Source organism: Telmatherina bonti (assembly GCF_933228915.1).
Source record: "Telmatherina bonti genome assembly, chromosome: 2".
NCBI classification, from domain to species: domain Eukaryota; kingdom Metazoa; phylum Chordata; class Actinopteri; order Atheriniformes; family Telmatherinidae; genus Telmatherina; species Telmatherina bonti.
In genome coordinates this window covers 37440000-37464593 of record NC_136620.1, presented here as the reverse complement: position 1 = coordinate 37464593, position 24594 = coordinate 37440000, and the positions used below count along the sequence as shown (strand labels likewise).

Genomic DNA, 24594 nt, shown 5'->3' with positions numbered 1-24594 from the left:
TTGTAAGTTAATTGATCACCTCTCACATGGAAAAGCGAACGCCAAGTGATCATACTGCAGAACTGCGTCACTTCTTTCCACCTCTTTAATGAAACTGACAAACTATAAAAATGCATCTAAATGACACATTTCTGAGCGGATCATGGAGTTGTGATCTCCCAGCCAGCATGTCCATGTGGGGCCCGAAAGGGTTTGATTTCAGCTGTGTAGGTAGTCAGTTTGGGCTTGAATTGGACAAATTTAACAGGTATTATTTGGTTTCAGATACATGGCCCACATGAGCCCCATAAGGGATGTTGGTAGGGTAAGTGGGCATAGAGGGGCCCCATGTCGCCTGGGTAAATGGTTCCCAAGTTGGGCATCAGCTGGTACTCAGTCAGAACCAAATTAAAAACCCATATGCCCAAATAAAGGTGCGGTCACCATGGAAACTGCAGACAAACCCACACGGGCCCCTTATCTGCAGACCCTTATGGGCCCCACATGGACATGATGTCTGACCTCGGAGATGATGAACTGATACGGTTAAATCCGCTTGGTTTTAAGACACCGTTAAGTTCCTTACATTTGTTGTGATTGGCTTGTTTGGGGTGTGACATCGTCAACACCTCTCATTACCATATGACAACCGTCATTATGAGGCTCCTTAGTGGGAATGAAGGTTAATTTAGCCACATAAGTAAACATTTCCTGGATATGTAGAGGTTTCTTTTTAAACCAGGATTAACCATGTTATGTAACGTATTACTGACCCTTTTGTATCCGTTTACACATGAACGGCTCGTTGATCTCAGATAAGATCTAACACGATTGACGCCAGTATCAGTCAAAATTCATCGAGAAGAATTGTTTTGCTCGAGACAGATTTTAGTTTGACTATTCAATAACGTAACGAGATCCTCACAGTTTAAATATTCATTGGTCTATTTGTAATGAAATACTGTGCATCACTCACAGCGGTTCTCCGAGTTAATGATCACATATATGAAACTAATAAATAAAGTTAATCATCATCCTCTTAGGCCTTCTCATGAAGCGATCCCCCTGTTGCTGCTCCGTGCAGTTTTCCCTTACCCCTCATGCTTCATTTACTCCTCTGTGATCAGCCCTTAATGTTTTACTCCCAGCAAGTCATCAAACCTCCTTTGGCTTTTAGGTTTCCATATCACAGCCGGACGGATATTAACCTTCTAAATAGACTCTGGCGCTGTTGATACTGATAAAACACAGCAAACAAGTAAACAGTCAGACTCTACTGTGATTTTTTTTCCTGTTTTAAAGCAGCAGAGGTTGCAGAAAACCTCTTGTTTTATCGTTGTTTTCACTCAGACCCTCAAAGTTACGATGAATCTGTTGGCTAACATTGTGAGACTGTCAGAAAGGAAGAAAAACAACAAGCTTATCTTCTGCTCGCTGGACTGAAGATGCTGAACTTGGAGGTTGCTAGGCATGCTTAGCAGGAGCTTTCTTGTTGACCTCAAGAACAAAAGGAGAAGATGATGTATAGCATGCATCCAAGGTGCTGTCTTCTGTTTCTGTTGCAGCCAAAGGACTGAAAAGTCCAATTAACCAGTGCGAGAACAAAGAAAAATAGTAACGAAAGCGTCCCATCGGAGGAGCTGTGGCTCGCAGTTATGGCCATTTCAGACTCAGTGATTTATAGTAGCGAAGACAAGAGCTTCCCATTTAGACCTTCGCTCGCTTGTCAGGTTATTTATCTTTTCTGCTTGGATTGCGTTTGTTCTCTTTGTTCCACTGATCCCTGTTAAAACTCCTCAGCCCTGCTGATCTACTGGGTGCTGGCCTTCATCATGAAGACCATCAAGTTTGCCAAGTACACCGAGCACGGCATCGGCCCCAGGCAGCTCCGCTACTGCATGACGGGACTGCTGGTGCTGCTGTATGGACTCCTACTGGCTGTAGAAATCAACGTCATCCTGGGCAGGGTGAGTGTGTGTCTGTGTGTGTGTTTTCATGTGTCTGTGATTAGAGATGCTGTGGACAGTGAGTTAATAATAATCTGAATTCACCAATGCTGTTTTAAAAGGTTGATATTTATGTTTGTACATGTGATGGTGCCACTGCTGAACACAGTTTTCTTACTTCTAAACGTCACATTTATAAAGGAGTAAAGACAGAAGTGTGAGGTTTGTTTCTTTCTTAGACTCTAATGAAATAATAATAACTTTATTTATAAAGCACTTTCAAAAAAGGGCAAATAAAAAGACATTAAACAAGAGAAAACAGACAAATTAGGACACATAACAATGCGCACAAGTAGGTTTCTAGCTTTGCTTTAAACATCAGAACGTTCCTGTTTAATGTCACGAGGAGCCGTTCCATACTGTTGGTGTCCGGAAAAAGAAACATTTTCACATAGTAATTATCCGATAGGAGGCTCTCATCTATTTGCTTGGTTAAGTCCAGGTGGCAATCTGGATTTATTTAGGGGTAAAAGCTGCTTCCTCTCAGCTGTATGAAGTGAACTCATGAACAGTTCAACGTTTTAAGCAACCAAAATGTGATCACATCTTCAAAAGTCACCACACTCTGATCTTTAATGTATTCATTTTTTGACATTTGCAGCCATCTGGTCCCGTCTGAAATGCCAAAGCGTCTACACTTGTCTGTCTTTTTCCGCTGGACAGTTCCAGTGTGTTTAATCCCCGTTAACCTCTGCTCTGACACACATCTGCTACAGCATCAGCATCCCCGGTGATTCTCCCTTCACATGCTGCACTCAGCCTGCAGAGGCTCTTTCTGTTTCATTTATTTTTACTGTCATTTAACTCATAAAAACCCAGCGTTACATATATGATATATAAAGTTTCTGAGACATTCAGCATCACTTTATGGTTCAACTTTATTCAAAATCCTGTGGAACGTGATCTGATTCTTGTCTTCTGCTCCTTAATGGACACCAGAAAGCAGAAGAATACACTATAAAAATTTGACATATCACATGATGTAAGCTGCATTAAACATAATATTGTGGATCTAATGTTTCTTGTATTTTAACAAGGGGGCTTTTTATCAAAATAAAAAAAATAAAAAGTAAATTTTACTGCTTCCAGCACTGCATGGCAACACCTGCATTTGACTGGACTCGCAGATTCTGATTAGAACCTGTCTATGATTTCCTCGATTGATTTCTTGCTTGTATTGCCCTCACTCACAGATATAAATCGCTTTGGATTAAAGCGTCTGCTAAAATTTAGTAGAAATTTACAGTAATTTAGCAGCTAAATGCCTGTAGAAGAGAGCAGACTAGAACAGAATAACACAGAACAGAGAAGAGTAGAATATAACAAGAAGTACAGTAGAGTAGATTAAAGTAGAGTAGTGTAGAGTAGAACAAAAATAGAATAGAATAGAATAACAATGTAAATATAAAAGAATAAATCAGAATAAATCAAAATAAAAAAATAGAATAGAATAATATAAAAGAATAAATCATAATAAAACAATAGAGTAACATATAATATGATCAATCAGAATAAAAAAATAGAATAGAATAGAATAGAATAAATCAAAATAAAACACTATAATAGAATAGAATAAATCAAAATAATAGAATAGAATAGAATAGAATAACAATGTAAATATAAAAGAATAAATCAGAATAAATCAAAATAAAACAATAGAATAGAATAATATAAAAGAATAAATCATAATAAAACAATAGAGTAACGTAGAATATGATCAATCAGAATAAAAAATAGAGTAGAATAGAATAAATCAAAATAAAACACTATAATAGAATACAATAAATCCAAATAAAACAATAGAATAGAATAGAATAGAATAGAATAGAATAGAATAGAATAGAATAGAATAGAATAGAATAGAATATGGTAATACAATTATCTTGGTACTTTTTTATTCTACATTTTGTTAGATGTAAAATAAAGACCTCATATTAAAAGAATTAGACGAATCTTAACTTTTTTTGGGTCTTTATGTTTTAAATGTGTTTGATTTTTTTTATGATCAGTAATTGTTGTGAAATTATCTGATTGAATATTACTGGAGTGATTAAATGTCAGTAATCCACTCTGGGATTTGTTTCGATCGGCTTCCATCAGGAGAAATCCCAGAATATTCCTGACTTCTGACCTATTTTCAAACAAAGCCATGAAACCAGAATATTATTGACTTTTTTTGTGAAGCTGAACATCGTTTCTTCTTCATTCATTTTCCCTTCTTTAATCTGAAGGTCTGAGCCTATCATTGACTCTGTGGAACTGTTAATATTTACCAAGTTGCCATGGTGATATAAGACAACTTGTAATCAATACACAAAGAAGCCTTTTTATTTTTTAGCAGCTATTATTAATCCAACAACTAACAGTTTGCTCAGCTGGCACATCCATTATGTCTCATGTCTCTTAGGAGGACGATGTAAAATCATGATTATTACCTTCAAATATGAGCTGAGGTTTCTGCTTTCTTTATTGTTTTTAATTCTTATTTTGTTTTTTGTGGTCAGATCATTGCATTGAATAAAATTATAATCCATCCCCTCCTCTCTGTCACAGCGCTACATGTGTTTCACCACTCCAACAGAGGTGAAGCCTCCAGAAGACCTTCAGGACCTCGGCGTTCGTTTCCTGCAGCCCTTCGTCAACTTGTTGTCGAAAGCCACCTACTGGTGGATGAACACCTTCATCACCTCGGCGCACAGACGACCCATCGACCTGAAGGTCATCGGCAAGCTGCCTATCGCCATGAGAGCGCTCACAAACTACATAAAGCTTCGCAAGGAATTTGAAGACCAGAAGGTGAGTTGTAGATTCAGGATTTTTGTGAGCAGAATGGGGTCTTTGTTGTGAAGAACTTGGATCATGTTGACGTGTAAAACCACAGTGAAACACAGTGAAAGCAGCTTGTATGTATGTGATGTACTGGTACTTCAGCTGAAGTTGTTTTCATGCTGATTGGTGCAAAGATTCGCAGGAGTACAAACTCTTCTTTATGCGGTTGTGGTGCAGAGTTCTGTTGTTGTTTTGATGGTTTAATTGAATAAAAACAATATTTAAGTGATAAACAAGGAGCTGCGTTACATTTAGGTGTCAAACTCCAGTCATCAAGGACCAGGTTTTTGTTATCTCCATCCTCCAAAACAGCTGACCAAAGTTGTTGAATAGGTTGACAAGAAGCTGTTGGAGCCATTTGATTTGGATCAACGCTGTACATGACGTCTCACTTCCTCAATATGTTTAGTCAGAAACTTTACATTTATGTGTAAACGTGTAAGAAAAGCATTAAACAAGGCGAACACCGGCGCTTTCCTGACTAATCTGCTCATATTTAAACGTGTTTGTAATGTTAAACTAGAAAGTACCATGTACGAGTCCAGATGTCCGCTGACAACAGAAACATGAAGATTATAATATTTATCATAATGGCATATATTAGTAAAACATCTGAGCTTTTTCTATCCTGAATGCCAGCATTTGCAACCAGTTGCTAAATAAATAATAATCAACTAATCCTTGAATAAAGGTAATTTCTTCTTCATCATTTTTAATGAGTATCTGGAACTAAACATATTATTTTCTTTATTTTGTCTTTATTAAAACCATAAAAAAAATTTTTTTTAAACAAATGTTCATATACATACAATTTCTTAACCTCTTATTCCAAAGAAGGGTCATAGGAAAGCTGGAGTCTATCCAAGCAATGACTGGGTTGGCGGCAGGGTACACTCTGGACAGGTCGCCAGTCCATCACAGAAAACAAATACAGGTCAGACAGGACAGGTAGAAGCTTTATATAATAATATTATATATATACATATATATATATATATATATATATATATATATATATATATATATATATATATATATATATATATATATATATATATATATATATATATATATATATATATATATGTATATGTGTGTGTGTGTGTGTGTATATATACATATATTTTTAGATGACATCACCAGCCGAAAACAAAAAGAAAAACTCAACTAAGATACAGAAAAAAATACATTATACAAAACAAAATGAAAAACAGGAAAGCAGAACAGAACAAATACTGTTTGTTATACTTTTGTATTCAGCCTGTAACATCTGCTTTATTCACTTATTATCATCAAACGATCTGAATGGAATTTCTACTTAGAGGCAGAAATATAGTTTTTTTTTCTATTATTATTTTAACCTGTCCTGTCCAGCATCCTGACAGCAGAATGATGGTCTGGCTGCCGTGTTGTGTTGAACACGTTTACTCTTCCAACAGGAGCCCATGGAAATGAGGCTCCTCGTGGTTCTTAAGCTTTTTCTTTTATTTAATTATTTATTTCACAAGTCTGTTATTTCCGCTTAAACTACTGGAACGGACTGAAGGAAAAGAGACCATTGAGGGAAAGGATGATAAAAAAAGATAGAAGATAAGAGAGAAATGATGAAAAGACAAAATAAAGAACAGGAAAAAGAAAGACTGAACAAATAATAGAAAACTAGCCACAGGTGTCAAACCTTCTCTACAGAAAAACATCTATTACATCTTTAGAGAATCAAGTGTCTAAAGTTTCAAAGAAAGCACAATATAAATCCTCAGAGTAAAAACCACGAGTAATGATAGTTTAACGTTTATATGTAGTCAATGTGAAGCTTTTTTGCTCCTGATGGCCACAGTTTGACGTGATCCCACCTCTTAGATTGCAATAAATCTTGTTTTTTAAGTGCCTGTTGAATGTTAATGTTGTGTCTGTTGTTAAATATCTTTGCTGTGGTCAGTTTGACATGAGCCTGAAGTGACCCAAGAAGCCAGAAAACATCTTTTCTTTTATAGAAACACTTCCTATGATGATTCATCCTGAACTGCACTGAACTGGGAATATTAAACCTTATTTAGACGTCATCCAGCGGGTCCCTCAGCAGTATAAACAGGAAAATGTCTCACTATCACAAGCAAGCACGTACTGTATGTACACATCGCTGTGCCTGATCATTTGTTTATATTTAGTGAAATAACATCTCAGTATTTGGAACAGTTTCAGTATATATATACACGTCTAGGACTACTTTATGTTGTTTCAGGTATTAATTAAACCTCATTGATTATTTTCATGGTGTTTTTCTTGGACTGGACTGCTGCTCAGACGTGCATGGTGTGTTTTCCTTCTGCAGAAAACAGTCCCAAGATAAAAGTGGGACAGTTTTATGCAGAAATGGCTTTCTGTGTTGGGTTTGTATCCTTTGTCTCTAAAGGTTTCCTCAGGCGTGTGAGTTTTCAGTGAGCACATTAACATTACTTCAGAAGGTAATTGTGTCACACCAAGGCTGGACTGCTGAAGTGCATATGAGGTCTCAAAACCAGACCAATACACCCAGTTAATGCAGCTGGAGTTGTGAACGTAGCTCCTTTTTAAGCTGCATGTCTGACCTGCTCTGGGTGTAGGAGATTTAATCAGTTCCAGTGATTTAATTTTAATTTGGTCAAAAGATAAAGGGAATTCCGCATTGGAAATCCCTGTACGCTGCCTTTTTTATGAGAGTGACGCAGACATGTGACCTTAGAAATAAACAGTGATGATCAGCTGCAGAGTGGGAACTGATTCACAGACTTCAACTAAGCAGAATAAAATATTCTCCCAGCATTTCTCATTCGCTGTTTGCTGTGTTATATTTTGATGTCCATCACAGCCAGTTTTTTGTTATTAAACATGTACCAGTTGACTGAAGTGGGTGAGATGCCCACAGGTTGATGAGTCATGTCACATGTCACCGTTATGAACAACATTATCTGTGACTGAACCTTAAAAGTGTAGAAATGTCTAATTCTAAATCTATATTCACCCTTTTCTAATCTGTCTTTATCTTTCGTAGCAAACTGATAAACAGAAAATGATCAATTCAGCTGAAAAGTCTCAGAAAAATAAATGATAATGTGACGTTAATCAGGTTTGTGAAGCAGGTTTTCTCCCTCTCTGTTTTTCCTCCTGCGGTCCAAACTGAAGACCTTTCCTTAACAAGTATTTCTTCTTCCATGTTTCATCTTCATGTCTCCGTCTCACGTTCGGAGCACGTGTCAAGGGTCAGAGATAGAGGGCCTCCTCTAAAGGGTCGTTGTTTTCCAGTGTTTGGAAGGTCACCCGAGATTCGTCACTGCTGTGTGTCCGGTGTGAACGCAACCCCGCTTCCTTCCGGCAGGAGCGAGGGATGAGAGAGACTGAGAGATCCCAGCGGAGCAGTAAGGAAGGGCGGCAGTGGCGGGGCGTTTAAAGGAGGGCTGGAAGCTCGGGGTCGTTCCCGTTCTACTGTGAACGAGGCGACATCCCGACCCCTGCGGGGGAGAAAGCACTGCACTTCATGGGAAGCTAGTTTCATTCAGTGTGTGAGAATGAAACAGGCTCCTTTCTCGCCGTTTGAACCTGAGGTAGACGGAGAGGATGTGTGTCTCTGTGCGTAATGTGTGATGCGCACAGTGACACGTGTTGTGTATGAAAGCGAAGGTTCAGGACGAGCTTGAATGGAAAGAAAGGGACACATGATAACAGTCACGTCTGTTCTCACAGCGTGACTCACACACACTCAAAATGTTGTGGGAGTGTTTACAGCACCGTTGCAGTCCAGATGTTTTCCTCTGATCTTCACTAGGCGACTCACTGAACCAAACCATCAGTGCTGGAAATATAATAAGACTTCAAAATCATATATATGTAAGAATAACTATTATAAATCTGATTTCAGTCTCTGTTTTCTCCTCTGCGTCGTTAATGTGGTCGTTTCTCACACAGCAGTTGTGTTCAGTGTGCGACGGATGGAGCTGCAGGGAGAAACTTAACATTCCATCACTGCATCCTCTGATTCCGCAGCAGCATGGAGGGAGGATGGGAGCCATAACTTGACCTCATTTTATGCAATTCTGCTGCAAATAATCAGTTAATGGTGTTAAATCAGCTTTTGTGTCCCAGTAATTATTCCTGTTTGCACCGTTAGCATTCGTTTACTGCTTCGCCTTGTTTATTTATGGTTTCCAATGCTGAAAGCATCAGGCACATGTAGCTTGTGCAGGAGTTTCTGCATCTAATGCCACTAGCACTTGGACTGTAGTCATTTCAAATTATGAGTATTGATCAGGAATTGTGTCCTATGATGTTTGTGTACAAAAGTCTTTTTGTGTTTATGTGAGTCGGGAAAAAACAGACTTTTTTTCTCCCATAGGAATGAATGGGATTTGGCTGAAATGAGCCAAAATCCCAGTCTGCTTTGGAAACTTACAACTCAGGCCTGTTTTCACCTTGAGACATCATTCAAGGTTTAAAAAATGCATGAAAGATAAAACTTTGACTGACTGCAAGGAATTTTTTATAGCTTTTATGGTTTTGACACAATTGCAGTTTATCTTTTAGGAAAAATCAGAAATGGACCCAAAATCTTCTCCAGTAGAGCGTTCACACTAAATCTGGTCCAAAAATTAATCTCAAACAAATATGTCAGATGGCAACAGTTTTCACAATAATACACAAGTTTTATATCAAATTAGAGGAATTTAAGTTGGCTTTGAAGGAACCTGGGTGTGAACGAGCTGCGGCTTACGCATTTTAAACTCCGGTGCTCCAAGCATCAGAAAGTCTTCTTCTTTCTCCCATTAACCACCTTTCAACAGAAACTTAGACTCTCACACCTAAACGTGATTCTCTTGTCTTTTTAACTCTCAAATGTTTAAGTTCCGTTCACATTAGAGTGAAATAAACAACATCCATGAGTTTCTCCAACACTTTTGACATATTTTATACGACTTTTTCGTTCCCTCACCGACATGTCATCCAGCTTCGTTACTGACCGTTCAGCTGATTCAGGTGTGTTGGAAAAGGGTTGCAGGATAGTAGATCACAGGACCAGACTCGGCTGTCCTGCATTCAGACCTTTGTCAGCACAGCAGCCACACAGGTGATAGCTGCCACACCGGGGTGCAGACAGCAGCTGCAAAGGCAGACATTAAAGTTTCTTCTGAAATTTTCTGGTTTAATTTTGTTTTTCTGCCTGGTAGTACTTTTTTTTTTTTTTTTTTTTTTTTGACAAACATGCATCTCTCTACAAAAAACAGCAGCAGATATCGTCTTTAAACTCGTGTCATTGACAGATTGTCATTTTAAAAAGTTTGCTGTTTACAGTGTCCAGATAAATTTTTGCTCTTCAGCAGCCACTGAGCTTCTTTTTTTCTGGTTTTTCCTTCCTTCAGAGTCCACAAGGCACAGCACCCCAAGGTCCAAAGTGGATCTGGTTGGCCTTGAGGAAGGCGTTTGGGAGACCTCTCATCCTCAGCATCACATTTCGTTTCATGGCCGATCTTCTGGGCTTTGCCGGTCCTCTCTGCATCTCTGGCATCGTTCATCATATCAGCAAAGACAATCGTACCATTCAGCAACCGGTGAGGCCACAGAGAAAACAATAAATTAATAAAGATGCATGTTTTCCTTGAAAGAGGACAATTCAAACAGATCATTTATGACATTTGTCATCCCAAGATACCAAATTCTGAGACTTAAAGTTCTTTCTATCACTTTAGACGTTATTTGGAAAGATAAACAACACAAGATGAAGGTGTCTCATGACCACCTCTTGGCTCTGGAAGTTCCCAGTTAAGGCATTTATGATGCCCTTTCTGTCCCAGTACACCTGCTCCATGAGGCATAATTGAAGCCTCATTAAAAATAAACGAGACTTGCTGCTGCTGGAGCTCTTTCAGCTTCCTGGATTCCACTCGGGGCACACGGCCTCTCAGGCATCCATCTGCAATTAAACAAAACTCCTCGACTATTTTTTGGAAGTCTTTGCCAGTTAAATATAAAAAGTTAAATTGGGAATCATAAAAGTACATATTCCTCGGAGTGGGGTTGGTTTGGCGAGGAGGGAAAGAGGACACTTTGTAGACAGAAACAACTGCAGCAGGGAAATTACTGTTTGTCTCAGAGACTGAAGGAAGAAGTAAGAAATTTCATGGGTGAGTTGTTGAAGCACATTTTCAATCAATAATTTGTAATTTATTCTGAGTTAATAATCTCCACCTGATGCAGAATTAATTAGTCGTTGAGGGAGATACTGTGTCAGTCTGTTATAAATGCATTATTCTCCCAGCTCATATCTGCATATCAGCAGTGGGAGATGCATTAATTTGATTTTAACTGTGTGCCACATAAAGCTTGAGGTATTCTGTAAAATGGGTGTCTTAGTTTTATATGAATAATTGTAGTTTTTGCTTTTAAATGCTTGCAGAGAAAAACTCTGCAGGTCAAAGCCAGTGTTGATGGATGAATTCTGTCTCATTAACCTTCCGGTTGCAGCCTGACGAACCATGATAAATCACCGTGTGTGTTTCCTTCCTCCTGGCTCTGCCTGACTCTGTCTCCAGATGAAGCTGCTTGGTATCTATTTCATTTCCTCCAAGGAGTTTCTGGAGAATGCGTATGTGTTGGCAGTGCTGCTCTTCATCACCCTGCTCCTGCAGAGGACCTTCCTCCAGGCGTCCTACTACGTGGCCATTGAAACTGGCATCAACCTGCGTGGCGCCATACAGGTAGGCTCGGATATTCTCTAGTTATAAAGACGTGAACAGAGTTATTTTCAGGACACACTGTTGACATCCGAACCTTTTCTCCACTGGTGATATTTTTATAAAAATGACTTGTTCTTTGTCTTCTTTCAAGACAAAAATCTACAACAAGATCATGCGTCTGTGCACGTCCAACATTTCCATGGGAGAGCTGACTGTTGCTCAGATCTGCAACCTGGTTGCCATAGATACCAACCAGCTCATGTGGTTCTTCTTCCTTTGTCCTAACCTGTGGGCCATGCCAGTCCAGGTAAGAAATGCTGCTTTTCTGCTCGGCTTTGTGTGCAGATGCATGTGCGGTTTATCCGCAGGGAGACGTTTGTGTGTGTGTCTCTGCGGGCGCTTAGCAGCTGACGTGTCTGTGTCTGGTTTGTTTTGTGGAAAAGAAGAAGATAACTGCATCCTTCTGAATCCTGCAGAGTTGTCTCCATGTTAGCTGTTTTTATTTCCTCAAAAAACCTTTTCAAAGCCATTTCAATTCAATTCAATTTCAACTTTATTTATATAGCGTCAAATCACGGCAATGCCATCTCAAGACGCTTTACAGACAGAGGGGAAAACATAATGAAGGCCAATTCATAACAGCCTATATAAGGAAACCAACAGATTGAGTTGAGTCCAACTCAATCTCCCATCCTGAGCAAGCACACTGGCAACAGTGGGAAGGAAAAAACTCCCTTTTAACAGGAAGTAAACCTCTGGCAGAACCCGGCTCAGGACAGGCAGCCATCTGCCTCTGCTGTGTGGGGGGGAAGAGGACAGAAAGACAACAGACAACAGGAACTGCTACTCCCGGCCAGGGAGACCTGCTGAGACAGGAGACATACATGTTAATGATGCAACACTGTTATGGGGGGTAAAAGAAAGAGATAAAGAGAAAAAGAAAGAAGCTCAGTGTATCAGGAAATGTCCCTCAGCAGTCTAAACCTATAGCAGCATAACTAAGGGATGCTAACCATCCCTAGCTATAAGACTTATCAAAAAGATAAGTCTTCAGCCTAGTCTTAAAGGTGGGGAGGGTGTCTGCTTCCCTAACACTAACTGGGAGCTTATTCCATAAGAGAGGGGCCTGATAACCAAAGGCTCTGCCTCCTGCTCGGCTCTTTGAGACTCTAGGCACCACAAGTAAGCCTGCAGTCTGCGAACGAAGTACTCTGCTTGGTATATAAGGAACAATGAGGTCTTTAATATATAGTGGTGTCTGGTTGTGGAGGGCTTTATATGTAAGGAGAAGGATTTTAAATTCTATTCTAGATTCAACAGGCAGCCAATGAAGAGAGGCTAAAACTGGAGAAATATGATCTCTCATGCTGGTTCTGGTCAGGACTCTGGCTGCAGAATTCTGGATCAGCTGAAGGCTTTTCAGGGCATATTTAGGACAGCCCAGTAATAGAGAGTTACAGTAATCTAGTCTCGAAGTAACAAAAGCGTGAACCAGTTTTTCTGCATCACTCCGAGACAGAATGTCCCTAATTTTGGCTATATTACGTAAATGAAAGAAGGCTGTTTTAGTAACCTGCTTAATATGTGGGCCAAAGGACAGGACAGGGTCAAATATTACTCCAATAAAGACTAAAGCAGCCCAGTTCTGCTGGATTTCATGTTATTTCTCTGTAGAAACTACCTTTTTTTTTTCCTTTAGTCCAGGAGTATAAATGAGGATTAAGATTAAATTTAGCTGCTGCACGTTTCTCCCTGCAGCTCGAGGTGATTGAGTTTCGTCTCAAAGGTGCCGGTTAAACTCCTTTTCTTCAACTCTGGCGTGTTGTCTGCCATGTTGCAGCATGTTCTCTCTGTTTTTCTACATATTGCTGCTCAGTGTGTTTGTTTCATCCTTTAAGCCTCATTCAGAACAAAGCTATGGATCTTGTGGGAAATAAAGTATTGTGTGCAGCATGATGCGAGGATGTGAAACACCGGGAGTTAGAGTCCCTGTGAGAGTGAGACAGATGTGTTGTTGAAGGTGTGCGCGGTCGAATTCAAACCTGTGATATTCTTCCTTTGAGATGCTTTTCAATAAGAAAAGTTTATTATGATACTCTGTAATCAGTACGGCCATCAGACAGCATTAGTATCTCATGAGAAATCACAGCCATTGTTGTATTTAATAAAAATACAATATCGGCAAACCAGGAGATCAATTATGTCCTCTAGGATTGAATCATCAGAGGAAACCTGCAGGAACCAGAGCTGTCTGTGAACCCGTTGTAGGTTTCATTCTCTCTATTGTTTTCTCTATTAAAGCTCTACAAGAGATCACTTTCATGTCATTATTCACCTACTGAGAAATTCTCTTTATCATTTCCTCCACATCAAGTTAGGAGAGAAACTGTTTTTTATATAGCAAGAAATCAGTATTTTTGCATATTTCTATACCTGCTACACAGAAACATGCAACACCTGCTGGGATTTCTTATATGTTTTATCTGCTCACAGCTGGTTGCAGGCAATGTGCAGCGAGATAAGCACTGGAAAAGGAGAAACAGCAATTAGCAAACAAACAAACAGCCATAAAAGCTGGAAATGAGAGACGCTGAGAGCCGAGATAATTACAGGAGAAGCTCTGGAGACGAGAATACACTTATTAAATCTGTACAGATGAGCTTCAGCCACATTACGTGTCATTTACACTCAGAACAGGTTTACAGCATTAATAAACAGCTGATTGTTGGTGCTACAAGCTTCTAGTAGCATCAAATGTTATATTTGTTGTCAAAAAAGAAAAATAAGTTTATGAAGATGTGTGTCCAATGGTACAAAGTACACAAAATACATTAACACAAGAAAAAAACATAATAAAAGATCAAATAATTGAATTGAATTTAACTTTATTGTCCCACATGAGGAAATTTGTCACGGGCACATAGTGCAAGTTCAGCTGCAGACAATCATACATTAACAGATTAATACAAAAATGGGACATAATGATACAGTAAAATCAATAAAAATAGAAAAATATCAATAAACAGTACAGATGCACAATATCAGCACTTTGGTTTTTTTCGATAATAATGAAAAAAAAAACTACAGTTCCCAGGAATTTTGATAATTCTGTTTTTGCTGTGAAGGTAATAAAAGTAGGAATAAAAAATGACCCTTGTTTCCTTTCAGGAATATCTTGTGACCAGTTTAGCTGAACATTTCTGATCTGTTGACGCTGAATTTTCTGAAACCGGGACTACAGCCGTCTAAAAGGTGCTGAAAATGATGCATTCACTGCCCGCCTTCACTGTAAATGTATTTAAGCTCCTCTGCTGGATTTAAATCAGGTGCAGAATGGGCCAGACATTATTTAGACATGTTTCAGGTATATGTTTGTGTAAACACATGCTTTTGTGTCATCCTGTCAGCAACAGAAACTTTGATTGTTACCCATTGCATCTTAACATTTCAGCAGTTTTATTGTTTTTACATAAACTCTAATAACTTCATGCAGTATTTATGGATGTTTTTTTTTGTTTGTTTTATGTTGAAACAAACATTGTTCGTTTAATCCAGCAATGCGCAGTGTTTTACCCCCCAGCTTATCTTCTCTGACCTCATACCATTTACCTTATTTAAAGCCTCTAAAGCTGCTTTTTTAATCCAACAATGTTTGTTTCCACCACTTTTTAATGCAGAATAACACCTTAGTCATGGATTATAATCTGCTTTACAGCACGTGGTCAATTACAAACATTACAAGCTTCACGTTTCACTTAAAACTGACTTTTTTTTCCACAGAAATTAGCAGTGCTGTACTGAAATACAATTAGACACACAGAGTTGGCTTCTGTTGTCACGTTGCATTATGCTAGGAGAGAAAAGGCTCTTATCACTTTAGAGCAGAAAAAACTGTCCCAAGGTCAGCTTAGCACTCACATGAAAAGGTTTATAAGCAGATAATCATTCTCAAATGCTGCAAAGATGAAAGAGATGAGTCTTTGTGTGTTTAAATACAACCTAGACAAAATTGTTTCAGCACAAATTGAAGCACTTATCTGATTGTATAGCCTACTGACATTTATATTTACACTGACTACATTCTCTCTTTTCTCTCTGACTGCAGCAAATCAAACCCAAATAAAAGAAAAAATCCTCAGAGTTCATAAACGTCAGAAGATATAAACTTGACATTTATGCATACAAAAGGAAAAATAAGAAGGAAGCGGAGAAACTGGATGTTTTTGCCTTCGCAGGTGCCGTAACCCCACCGAGATCACAGATGTTCCAGGGTTATTAGTATTCACCGTCCGTATGAACCTGGCAGCATCAAACAGTGATTGAATCTATTGTTCTGGATCTTTACTGACTTCTGTCCTGATGGGATGTGCCAGGCAGCTTTTCAGCTTCACCAGCGACTTTTTGATGTTTCACAGATTTTCTCTGGCGCTTCATCCTTCGACATGTTTCATGTCAGAAACAGACGAGGTTTCGACTTGCAATAGTTAAAAGTTCTTTTGTGTGTTTCCATGTCCTGTCGATAACAGGACCCTCAAACACGAGCTGCCACGCTCAGTCCTGCTTCTTTCAGATGAGCAGCATCAGTATGTAGCAGAACCACGTTGACGGGATGATGCTTTGAGAGCCGCTGCTGCTATTGAACCATAAAATCAGAATCTGAAAGGATTTCAGTCTTTTTTTTTTTACGTCTCTGGCTTCACTTTTGTGTTTCTGACATGATAAGACTTAGTGAAAAGGGTCTATTTACTCCTCTCCTCTCAGTCTGTACATCGTCAAGTCGTTGCTTTACATCTGAGATGGCACCATGCCATTTACATTTACCATTTACCTTTTACCATGCCATTTGCCATTTATATCCTATATGTGCACATGCTGACGGGTGAAGGACAAAGCAAATGAAGGGCAAAAATAAAATAAAGTAGAAAGGCCTTGCAAAGTGTCTGCTAAATTATCATTGCTTTCTTGAATTTAAATGGACTTTTCTTGTCATTTAAAGGACATGAAGCATGACTATAATAAAAATACTTTCCTGCTTCGCTCAAGTCCATTTTTGTGTCTCTTCAGCATGGACTGAAAAATCTAAGTAAATTTTCCAGGATTTCTATTTAATTAGTTGCAGACTAATCTGCAGTCGCTCTGGTGAACCAGTCACCTCTTCCCGAGCTCTGAAATGCTGCTGCTGGACTTGGATTGTTGCATTTGAGAAAGGAGCGTGTGGTCCTGGGTGCTGTGTGACCCCTTTCAGATGAGGTGTGTAGGAGCCGACTGAAGCTGTGTGGGGGTTGGTAGCGTGCATGGCTGACTCCCTGAGGGATAGCTTGTGAAAAGGAGGAGAAAATCTCATCCTGTTGTTCCATTACCCATCACCCACCTTTATTCTAGTGGCACACATTATCCGTTGACCGATGAAAGGAGGAGGAAATGTCGCATCTATCTCTATTTGGTTTTCAGCAATCTGCTAGATGCCAATAAGAGGCTGCAGAGGAGCCAAGGATGGGCTGAAACGTGTTTATGTTACTGGTGTGTGGAATTCCAGACAGCTTACAACAATAAGGAAAGCTCAGTTTGATCAATATTTAATCAGCATCCTTTCTAATTCATTAATTAACTCGATGAGGATGTTGAAGTAAATGCTACTTGTTAACCGCTGTGGGAGGAAAGTGTGCCAATGGGAAAATCCAAACTAATGAAACTCAGCAGTCATTCGCTTCAGTAGTTACTTTGTCCTGATGTCTCTGACATACCTGGACTGATGAATGGATCTGTTTTCATGTATGCTGCTGCGTGTGCTCAGCGTTGCTGCACCTCATAAAACATGAAGACACAATGTATGATGGGTGCTGCCGCCTGGAGGGTTTACTGTGTGAGTCCAAGACACCGCTTCAGAAACAGTCTAGTGTTCTCACCACTTAAAATGTTTTTGTTTGTCTTCATCTCAGATAATTGTGGGGGTGATCCTCCTCTACTACCTCTTGGGAATCAGTGCCTTGATTGGAGCGACCGTCATCGCTCTGTTAGCGCCGGTACAATACTTTGTGGCGACAAAGCTGTCTCAGACACAAAAGAGCACTCTGGTGAGTACTGACATCAAAACTTTAGTGTTTTTATGTGTTTGTTTTTTAACGATCACACTTTGTCTTTCAAAATTAAATATGTCCAAAGTTAAATGGTGAGAGGCTTTGAAAGTCTATTTTTGACTCCAGATGAATTATTTGAACTACATTTCTTTACATTATTTCCATTATGAGGAAAGGATTTATGACTCAGAAGGAAATATTTGGACATATTATCAGGTCTGATTTCTCTAGCAGTCCTGTTATTCATGCAAAATTTCAGTTCTATTTTAAGTTGCAGCTAAGGCTGGGCGATATGATGATGTATATCGTTTGGATGATAGAAAATGTCTACCGTTTCATTTGTGGCTCTGTTGTTTAAGCCATGATAAGGTGCTTTACTGCAGTATTTTACATCAAGATGCGCTTTATGGCATGCAGCACAGTGCAATACATGAACAAACATGGAGGAAGATGGTAGCAGACGTGTTTCAGAGCAGGATAATTCACTAAAAGATGACCAGCCAACTCAAACTGATGAGTTTGTTTATAAAAGAGGAAAACTTCTGTTGCATGGATGCGGTTTGGATATAAAAAGACCGACGTGGAACCGACAACAGACTAGCTCACAGTCCCAACAACGGACTCCGACACAACTAACTCATTTCATCATCTGCGCAGGCATCAGGATAAAGAATGCAGAATAAAGAATAGAGTCAACGAGCAAAAGCAGCAAAAGCAGCAAAAGCTCCATCAAGTGGAGGCGAAAGCTCATAATAAACTCCAGACCAAACGCTGCAACAGGTATTACCTGTGGAACGCCATACGGCCATAGTTCCCCCAGATGGAAGGATATCACTGCTGCCGTTGCCAAGACAACATCTGACACATCACTGATGACACAAAATTACACAAACAATTTATATGGTGATGTTTGTCGTCATGGGGATATAAAAATAGTTATGTGGATATGAGATTTTGTCATATTGCCCAGCCCTAGTTGCAGCTTTGATTCACCAGTGTAACACAAAGATTCACCCAACATTTAAGTCCTTCTGGCCTCTGAGTGCTCTTCTATCAACCTCATGCAGGTTATGCGTCCTTGGTTTGTTAGATTACGGTTTCTTGTTTCAGGAATACTCCAGCGAGCGTCTAAAGAAGACGAACGAGCTGCTGAGAGGCATCAAGTTGCTGAAGTTGTACGCCTGGGAGAACGTCTTCCGAGACAGTGTGGAAGAGACTCGAGGCAAAGAGCTCACCAGCCTGCAGGCCTTTGCTCTTTACACATCCATATCCAGTATGACAGTTTCATCTGTTTGCATTTCATTTCACTACAGACGCACAGAAATGTAATGTTTCTTCCTGAATACCATGCAGGAAGTTTTCACTCATACATTTAGTGGAACTCAGCTAAAGTAGCTGTGACAGCAACTAATGTTTTATGAGCATTGCTGTCATTGATTATTGTGTTAACATTCACTTCCCATTAACCCAACACACAGGGGCGCATTATTGCCAATCAGTATTGATTTATTTCCCCCAGTCGGTCCTCCATGTTATCTTCAGTCTCACGTATGAAGTCTGCATGACTGCTGGCCTGATAGGTCATTAAAATTAATAATCACAATCAGAACTTCTTCATTGACAATTTGACTGATTATTTAGAACAAAGCACTTCACAGTATTTCACTTTCAAATGGCCCAATATTTCTAAATCAGTGCGCTGGCTCAAACAGCAGTTGGTAACCGTGGCAACAGAAATGTCAGCGAGAAACGGGCAGAAAGAATATGACTGACAACGTCAGACATCACATAAACTTGATAAACATCCTCCCCGATTTCCTTCATATTGTGAAGAAATATTTATTTCAGGCAGAAAAATAATCATATTTTCACTGGAATCCGTTAAGAGGAGGGGGACGACACTTCCGTTCAACGCTCTTTTATCTTTCAGACTCTATCTGATGGCGCGCCGTGCGCACACACACACACACACACACACACACACACACACACAACCCGGTTACCTTGGAAACGCCACAACAACAGACATTAAATAGTCCGCTCTGCCCTTTCTTGTGAAAAACATTATTTTAACAGCAAAAACAACATTAGTAATTCATCTTATATTATTTCCTTTGTGAGTGACCATGGTATAAGCGGGATAATGCCCTCCGAGGTTTCCATAGTCAGAAATGAATGGAAACCTCCGCTTCGCGTCGGACGGTTCAAGCCCCCGTGTCGTCAATTAATTTCTGATAATGGACACCTCGTCGGTTATTATCCCTTATCATCTCTCCTTGTTTTATGGTTAAAATCTGTGTATTTCACTGCTGCGTTACAATAAAACATGTTTGTGCGACATTCCAGCTGCTAAAGCTGTGAGAAAGTGATGTTTTACTTTACTGGTGGTTCACCAGCAGGTTAATGGAGCCGAAATGTGCCTGAGGGAACGCCAGCTGAGATCGCCATTGTGTTGTATTGAAAAGCCACACGGCAGATTTCCCCGCTGTAGTGCTGTTTATGACGACTGATTCGGCTTCCATCTTGCATTTTGCTTCGACTCTTTACTTTCTCCTGCCAGCTGAAGACAGTCCAACGTTGGCTCTGTCCCCTTCTCTGCTATTCCTCTGTCCAGTTATGTCCACTTTCATGATAAATCAGCCATTGTCTCGTTCAAAACGACCAGTGTGTTGATATCCAGTCGCTAGCATGTGGCAGCTGCTATAAATGCTGCTAAAAAGTGATTCAGCGTCCTCAATTAAAGCGTTGTGTGTTATACTTAGCTCTGGATCCAACACCAAGTAAATAAAGGGCTTGTTTTGTATTGTATACAAATACTTTTAAATTTGCTGGATAATTCATGGAAATTAATATACTAAATGAACAACAAAGTTGGAAGCTAATTATGGGCATGTAGGTGGCTTGTCATCAAGGTGAACCAAATCCACTAAAAACTACAGATGTCTGATATTATCAGTAGATATTGACATTAAAATCAACATCATAAATTGTCAGTATCGGTTTTTACTTTTTTTAATCGCAAAAGTTTTTCACAATGTGCCCATATTTTATATCAAACTCTTCAGTTAAATCTCTTCTAACTCAAACTGACAACATATAAGAGATGTCATGTATAGTTTTCCAGATATTTGTGTCTGTTTGGCAAAACTCTCTCCAAAAATATCAGTATCGGTTGATATCGGGATTGGAAATTAAGAGTTGGACAAAATCGGTATATCAGAAATCTGTAAAAAAAAAAAAAAAGAAGTCAAAACTAAAGATTGCCACTTAAAACAACTATATCTCATGTTAAAGACTGTTTGTAAAGCATTGATATTGTTCCAAAAGGATCAATCCATATTGATATCAGTGTTGGTGTTAACATTATCGATATATACACCAATCCTTCTGCCACTAGTGGAGACGCTGCAGGACAGCGATGGCTTAAGGAATGAGCACAATGAGCGTCAGCTTGCCATTAAAACTGTTAAGTTGCTAGTTTGGTTTTGTCTGAACACTTCATGCGTGCTCATGCAGAGAAAACATGGCCATCAGGGGAACTGGGAAGAGTAGGGTGGAGTTTAGTGGGAAACTCCACACAGCTTGGACACAGGTGTGAATTACAGGAAGCAGTTGCTAATCTGTGATATTTTATGAGGAAACGTCAAAACACAGAAATAATATCATTTTGTCCGACTGCACATGGGTTGTTTTAGCCGTTTAAACATGTAAAAACTTGTGGCTTTTCTCTCCTTCCAGTTTTCATGAATGCAGCTATTCCCATTGCAGCTGTGCTGACGGTGAGTTCCCCCATTAATTCACTTTAAAATTAATTTCCTTCTCCTGGAGATGTCTTTTAATCCTGTTGTAGGACAGAGAAGAGACGGTTAGACGTAGACAGACAACATTTCAGTGACCTGGGGGAGGACGTTCTGACAGCACACCACTAAATCCTGCTGGTATTAATAGAAGTCCTTCGAAGCTGTCGACTTGAGGGGGGAAACTGTTCGAAAAGCCAGACACTATGGAGCAGGGAAGACTTGCAGACGAACCATCCTTCAGAGGACAAAACAAGCTGAACTGCTATTTTGTTTTTCTCTGATCGGGTTTTACTTTGACCTTGTCACACATGAATGTTAGATACTCCGTAATTAAAGTAAATGAATGTTTTGCAGTCTAACCTCAGTCATTGTGCTTTTTTTTGTGATCCTGCAGACTTTTGTGGTCCATGTCCACATTTCTGAGGATGCTGATCTGTCCCCAGCTGTGGCCTTTGCCTCCTTGTCCCTCTTTCACATCCTGGTCACCCCTCTCTTCCTCCTCTCCAGTGTGGTGCGCTCCACCGTTAAGGCTCTTGTAAGGTGAGAAACCAAAGTGTTTCTATTCTCGATTAGTAAATCTCTACAGACAAACAGCAGAGTTGTGAAAAGCAACATGATTACACGAAGCTCTTGACCTTTTCCTGCAGGAGATGGATCAGCTGAATTATTGGATGAAGCATTTACACCCACATTTCTCTTCCACTTTGTAAAATACTCTCTGACAGCAACAGCTATTCATTTCATCCATGAGCTTCACAATTACTTTGGAAACCACAACATCCTTTGTGAATGGGCTGCTGCAGAGCAGCAGATCGTATCATCCACAGATCTTATCAATGTATTGATCCTGTCAACCCTTTATCTTCTTATACAACAGTTACATAACATATTGTATGGATTCCTGCTTGTATTTGGCTGTACAGGACAATGAGAATGCAAATTTAAAAGCCATTTTTAGGGGTGTTCTTTTATCATTAAGGGAAGTGTGCATTGCTAAAGTACCAATCCAGGCAAAAAGTATGAAATGATAATGAATGATGTTCATTCTTGGAAACAAAAAACGGTTTCAGAAGGCTAAAGAGAATTAATGATGATTTGTAGATGGTCAAATGCAAGTGATGAATAATGTATCCCACTTTAGCATGTAGGTGATGCCGAAGCTGTTGTTTGTTGCAGGACACAGCACAAAAAGCAGGCGTCAGTATGGATGATAAACTGGATGATAAACATAAAATAATATTAACATTAGGGATGTCCAACATTATCAGCTGATATCAACATTAAGTGCAGTATCGGAAATTATTGGTATCTCTTTTAATAAAACGTTTACAAAACATGCACATATTATATATCAGACTCTTCAGCTCCTCGTATAATATAAGAGATGTCATGAAAGGTTTTCCAGTTATTTTTGTTTGGCACATTTTCTCCAAAAATCAATATCGGTTGTTATTGGTATTGGAAAGTAAAAGTTGTTCAAGATTGGAAGTTTGGGTATCAGTAAAAAAAAAAAAAAAAAAAAGCCAATATTGATTATCCCTATTAAAGATGCAATAAAAAGAGCAATATTTTGGTATCATTAGAAGTGATCATGCCTTCCGGACAGACGAGCTTTTGGATAATCATGTAAATTAAAAGATAAGACAGTCATCTAGCCGACCTGAGACAATCCTGTCACATGAAGTCAGTTTCCTCCAGAGACTGTAAAGATGGATGGAGCCTTCATGACGTTACTCGTAGTTTTCTGAAGAGCTGAATCGAAGCTTGGTGGGTGGTTCCTACCATCACCATCTTGGCAGGGGCATGCGTGTCGTCTCACCTGGAAAATACAAATATGGGCAAAGAGGTGGAGCTGAGAGGGGGGCTGTGAATGTCATGGTGGCATCTAGCAAACTCCAACCTGCTAACCGAGCTAACCTAGCTAACTGGAGCTAACCAGCTAACGAAGGTAAGCGGGTCAAACCTTTGTCACGTAAAAACCTCAGTTGTTCAACGTTCTTCTTACTTGAAGCGGGAGATCGTGTACCTTTCAATCAAAAGGACACGCCCCTAAATATGCCAAATTTTGGGATTAAATTACTTCTAAATGAGGAGGTATAAAAAAGTTCACTCCCCCCACAGTTGTCATGAAGGTAAACCTGACCTATTAAACCTAAAATGTTTTTTGTACATTCGCTCAGTTTTAGAGCCCTTAGTGGATGAGGGGGGAACTGCAGTTTTTGTCACTTCTGCATAGGCTTCACTTCTAACCGCCGTAGGTTACCGTTTGTTTTCCTCTGCTGAGGTAATAAGGACATGTCACCTTAAATTACACGTCCTCTGTCTGCACCTCTGGGGACTGATGAAGGAGAGTTTGCTGTAATAGGTGACTGATTTGCCTTAAACGCCTCACAAACTGAATCAATGTCTTCAGTTTTCAGAAGCCATCTGTGATCATTGTGTTGACGTCAGCAGCAGCAGCGTTCGTCCTCATTTTAACGAGGATGAATGTGGAAGCTGCATTTGATCCTCTGAGGTGGTTATTTTGGGATCGAGCGATGTGACACACTTTACTGTATCTGCAATGATGAATAATACCTTCATTTTCTTAACTCATCTTCTCCCAACCTCATATGACATTTGTTTAGAGGAAAATAATAAAAATAATAATAATCCAGTTGGTGACAGAGGCAGTTTGCGTGTGTTAGGCATTAGTGCAATTAGTTTTCTGTGTGTTTTGTGCCAGTTTGGATCAGTTTTACATGTATCACTTAGACTTATTTGCATATTTATTTGGCAATTATTGTAAAAAAAAAAGAATGCTCATTTACTAAAAGAAATAAAACGTTATTTATCCTACAGATCTGGGATGTGAGTATATGTAAAAAATAGACAAAGCAGAGAGAAAATGTTAAACTGAATATTGATTAGGCAGTCTAAATCATGCCACAGTTTGACCTTCAATCTGCAACCCTGGTCTTATTATTACTGTCCTTGTTCCTGTTTCTGTTATCAGGGTTGAATCCAGCATAAGTATCTGCATATTCAGAGTGATGTATCTTTATTGGTCTCCTTTTGCAGTAATGTTTTTTTTTTTACAGAGGGATTTGTTACACAGACAAAACATGCACATGCACAGCATGATTCAGTATAACTAGAGATGAGTCATGTTGGATTTTTTGTTGATATCCAATATGCTGATATTTTAGTTACTGATGCT

At 39.3% G+C, this 24594-nt stretch overlaps 1 protein-coding gene across 4 annotated transcripts in view; it reads left to right on the top strand.

Annotated features, from left to right (window-relative positions):
* The window catches only part of abcc8 (ATP-binding cassette, sub-family C (CFTR/MRP), member 8), a gene marked incomplete at both ends in the record, with an annotated part of 71701 nt that overhangs the window by 9306 nt on the left and 37801 nt on the right, over window positions 1-24594 (top strand). For all 4 annotated transcript variants that reach the window (XM_079250106.1, XM_079250107.1, XM_079250105.1 and 1 more), the window contains 9 exons: window positions 1780-1946; window positions 4539-4781; window positions 10205-10393; window positions 11375-11539; window positions 11670-11825; window positions 17458-17592; window positions 18706-18868; window positions 21334-21374; window positions 21790-21935. In XM_079250106.1, the coding sequence (XP_079106232.1) occupies window positions 1780-1946; window positions 4539-4781; window positions 10205-10393; window positions 11375-11539; window positions 11670-11825; window positions 17458-17592; window positions 18706-18868; window positions 21334-21374; window positions 21790-21935 (1405 nt within the window). The remainder of the gene's footprint in view (window positions 1-1779; window positions 1947-4538; window positions 4782-10204; window positions 10394-11374; window positions 11540-11669; window positions 11826-17457; window positions 17593-18705; window positions 18869-21333; window positions 21375-21789; window positions 21936-24594) is intronic.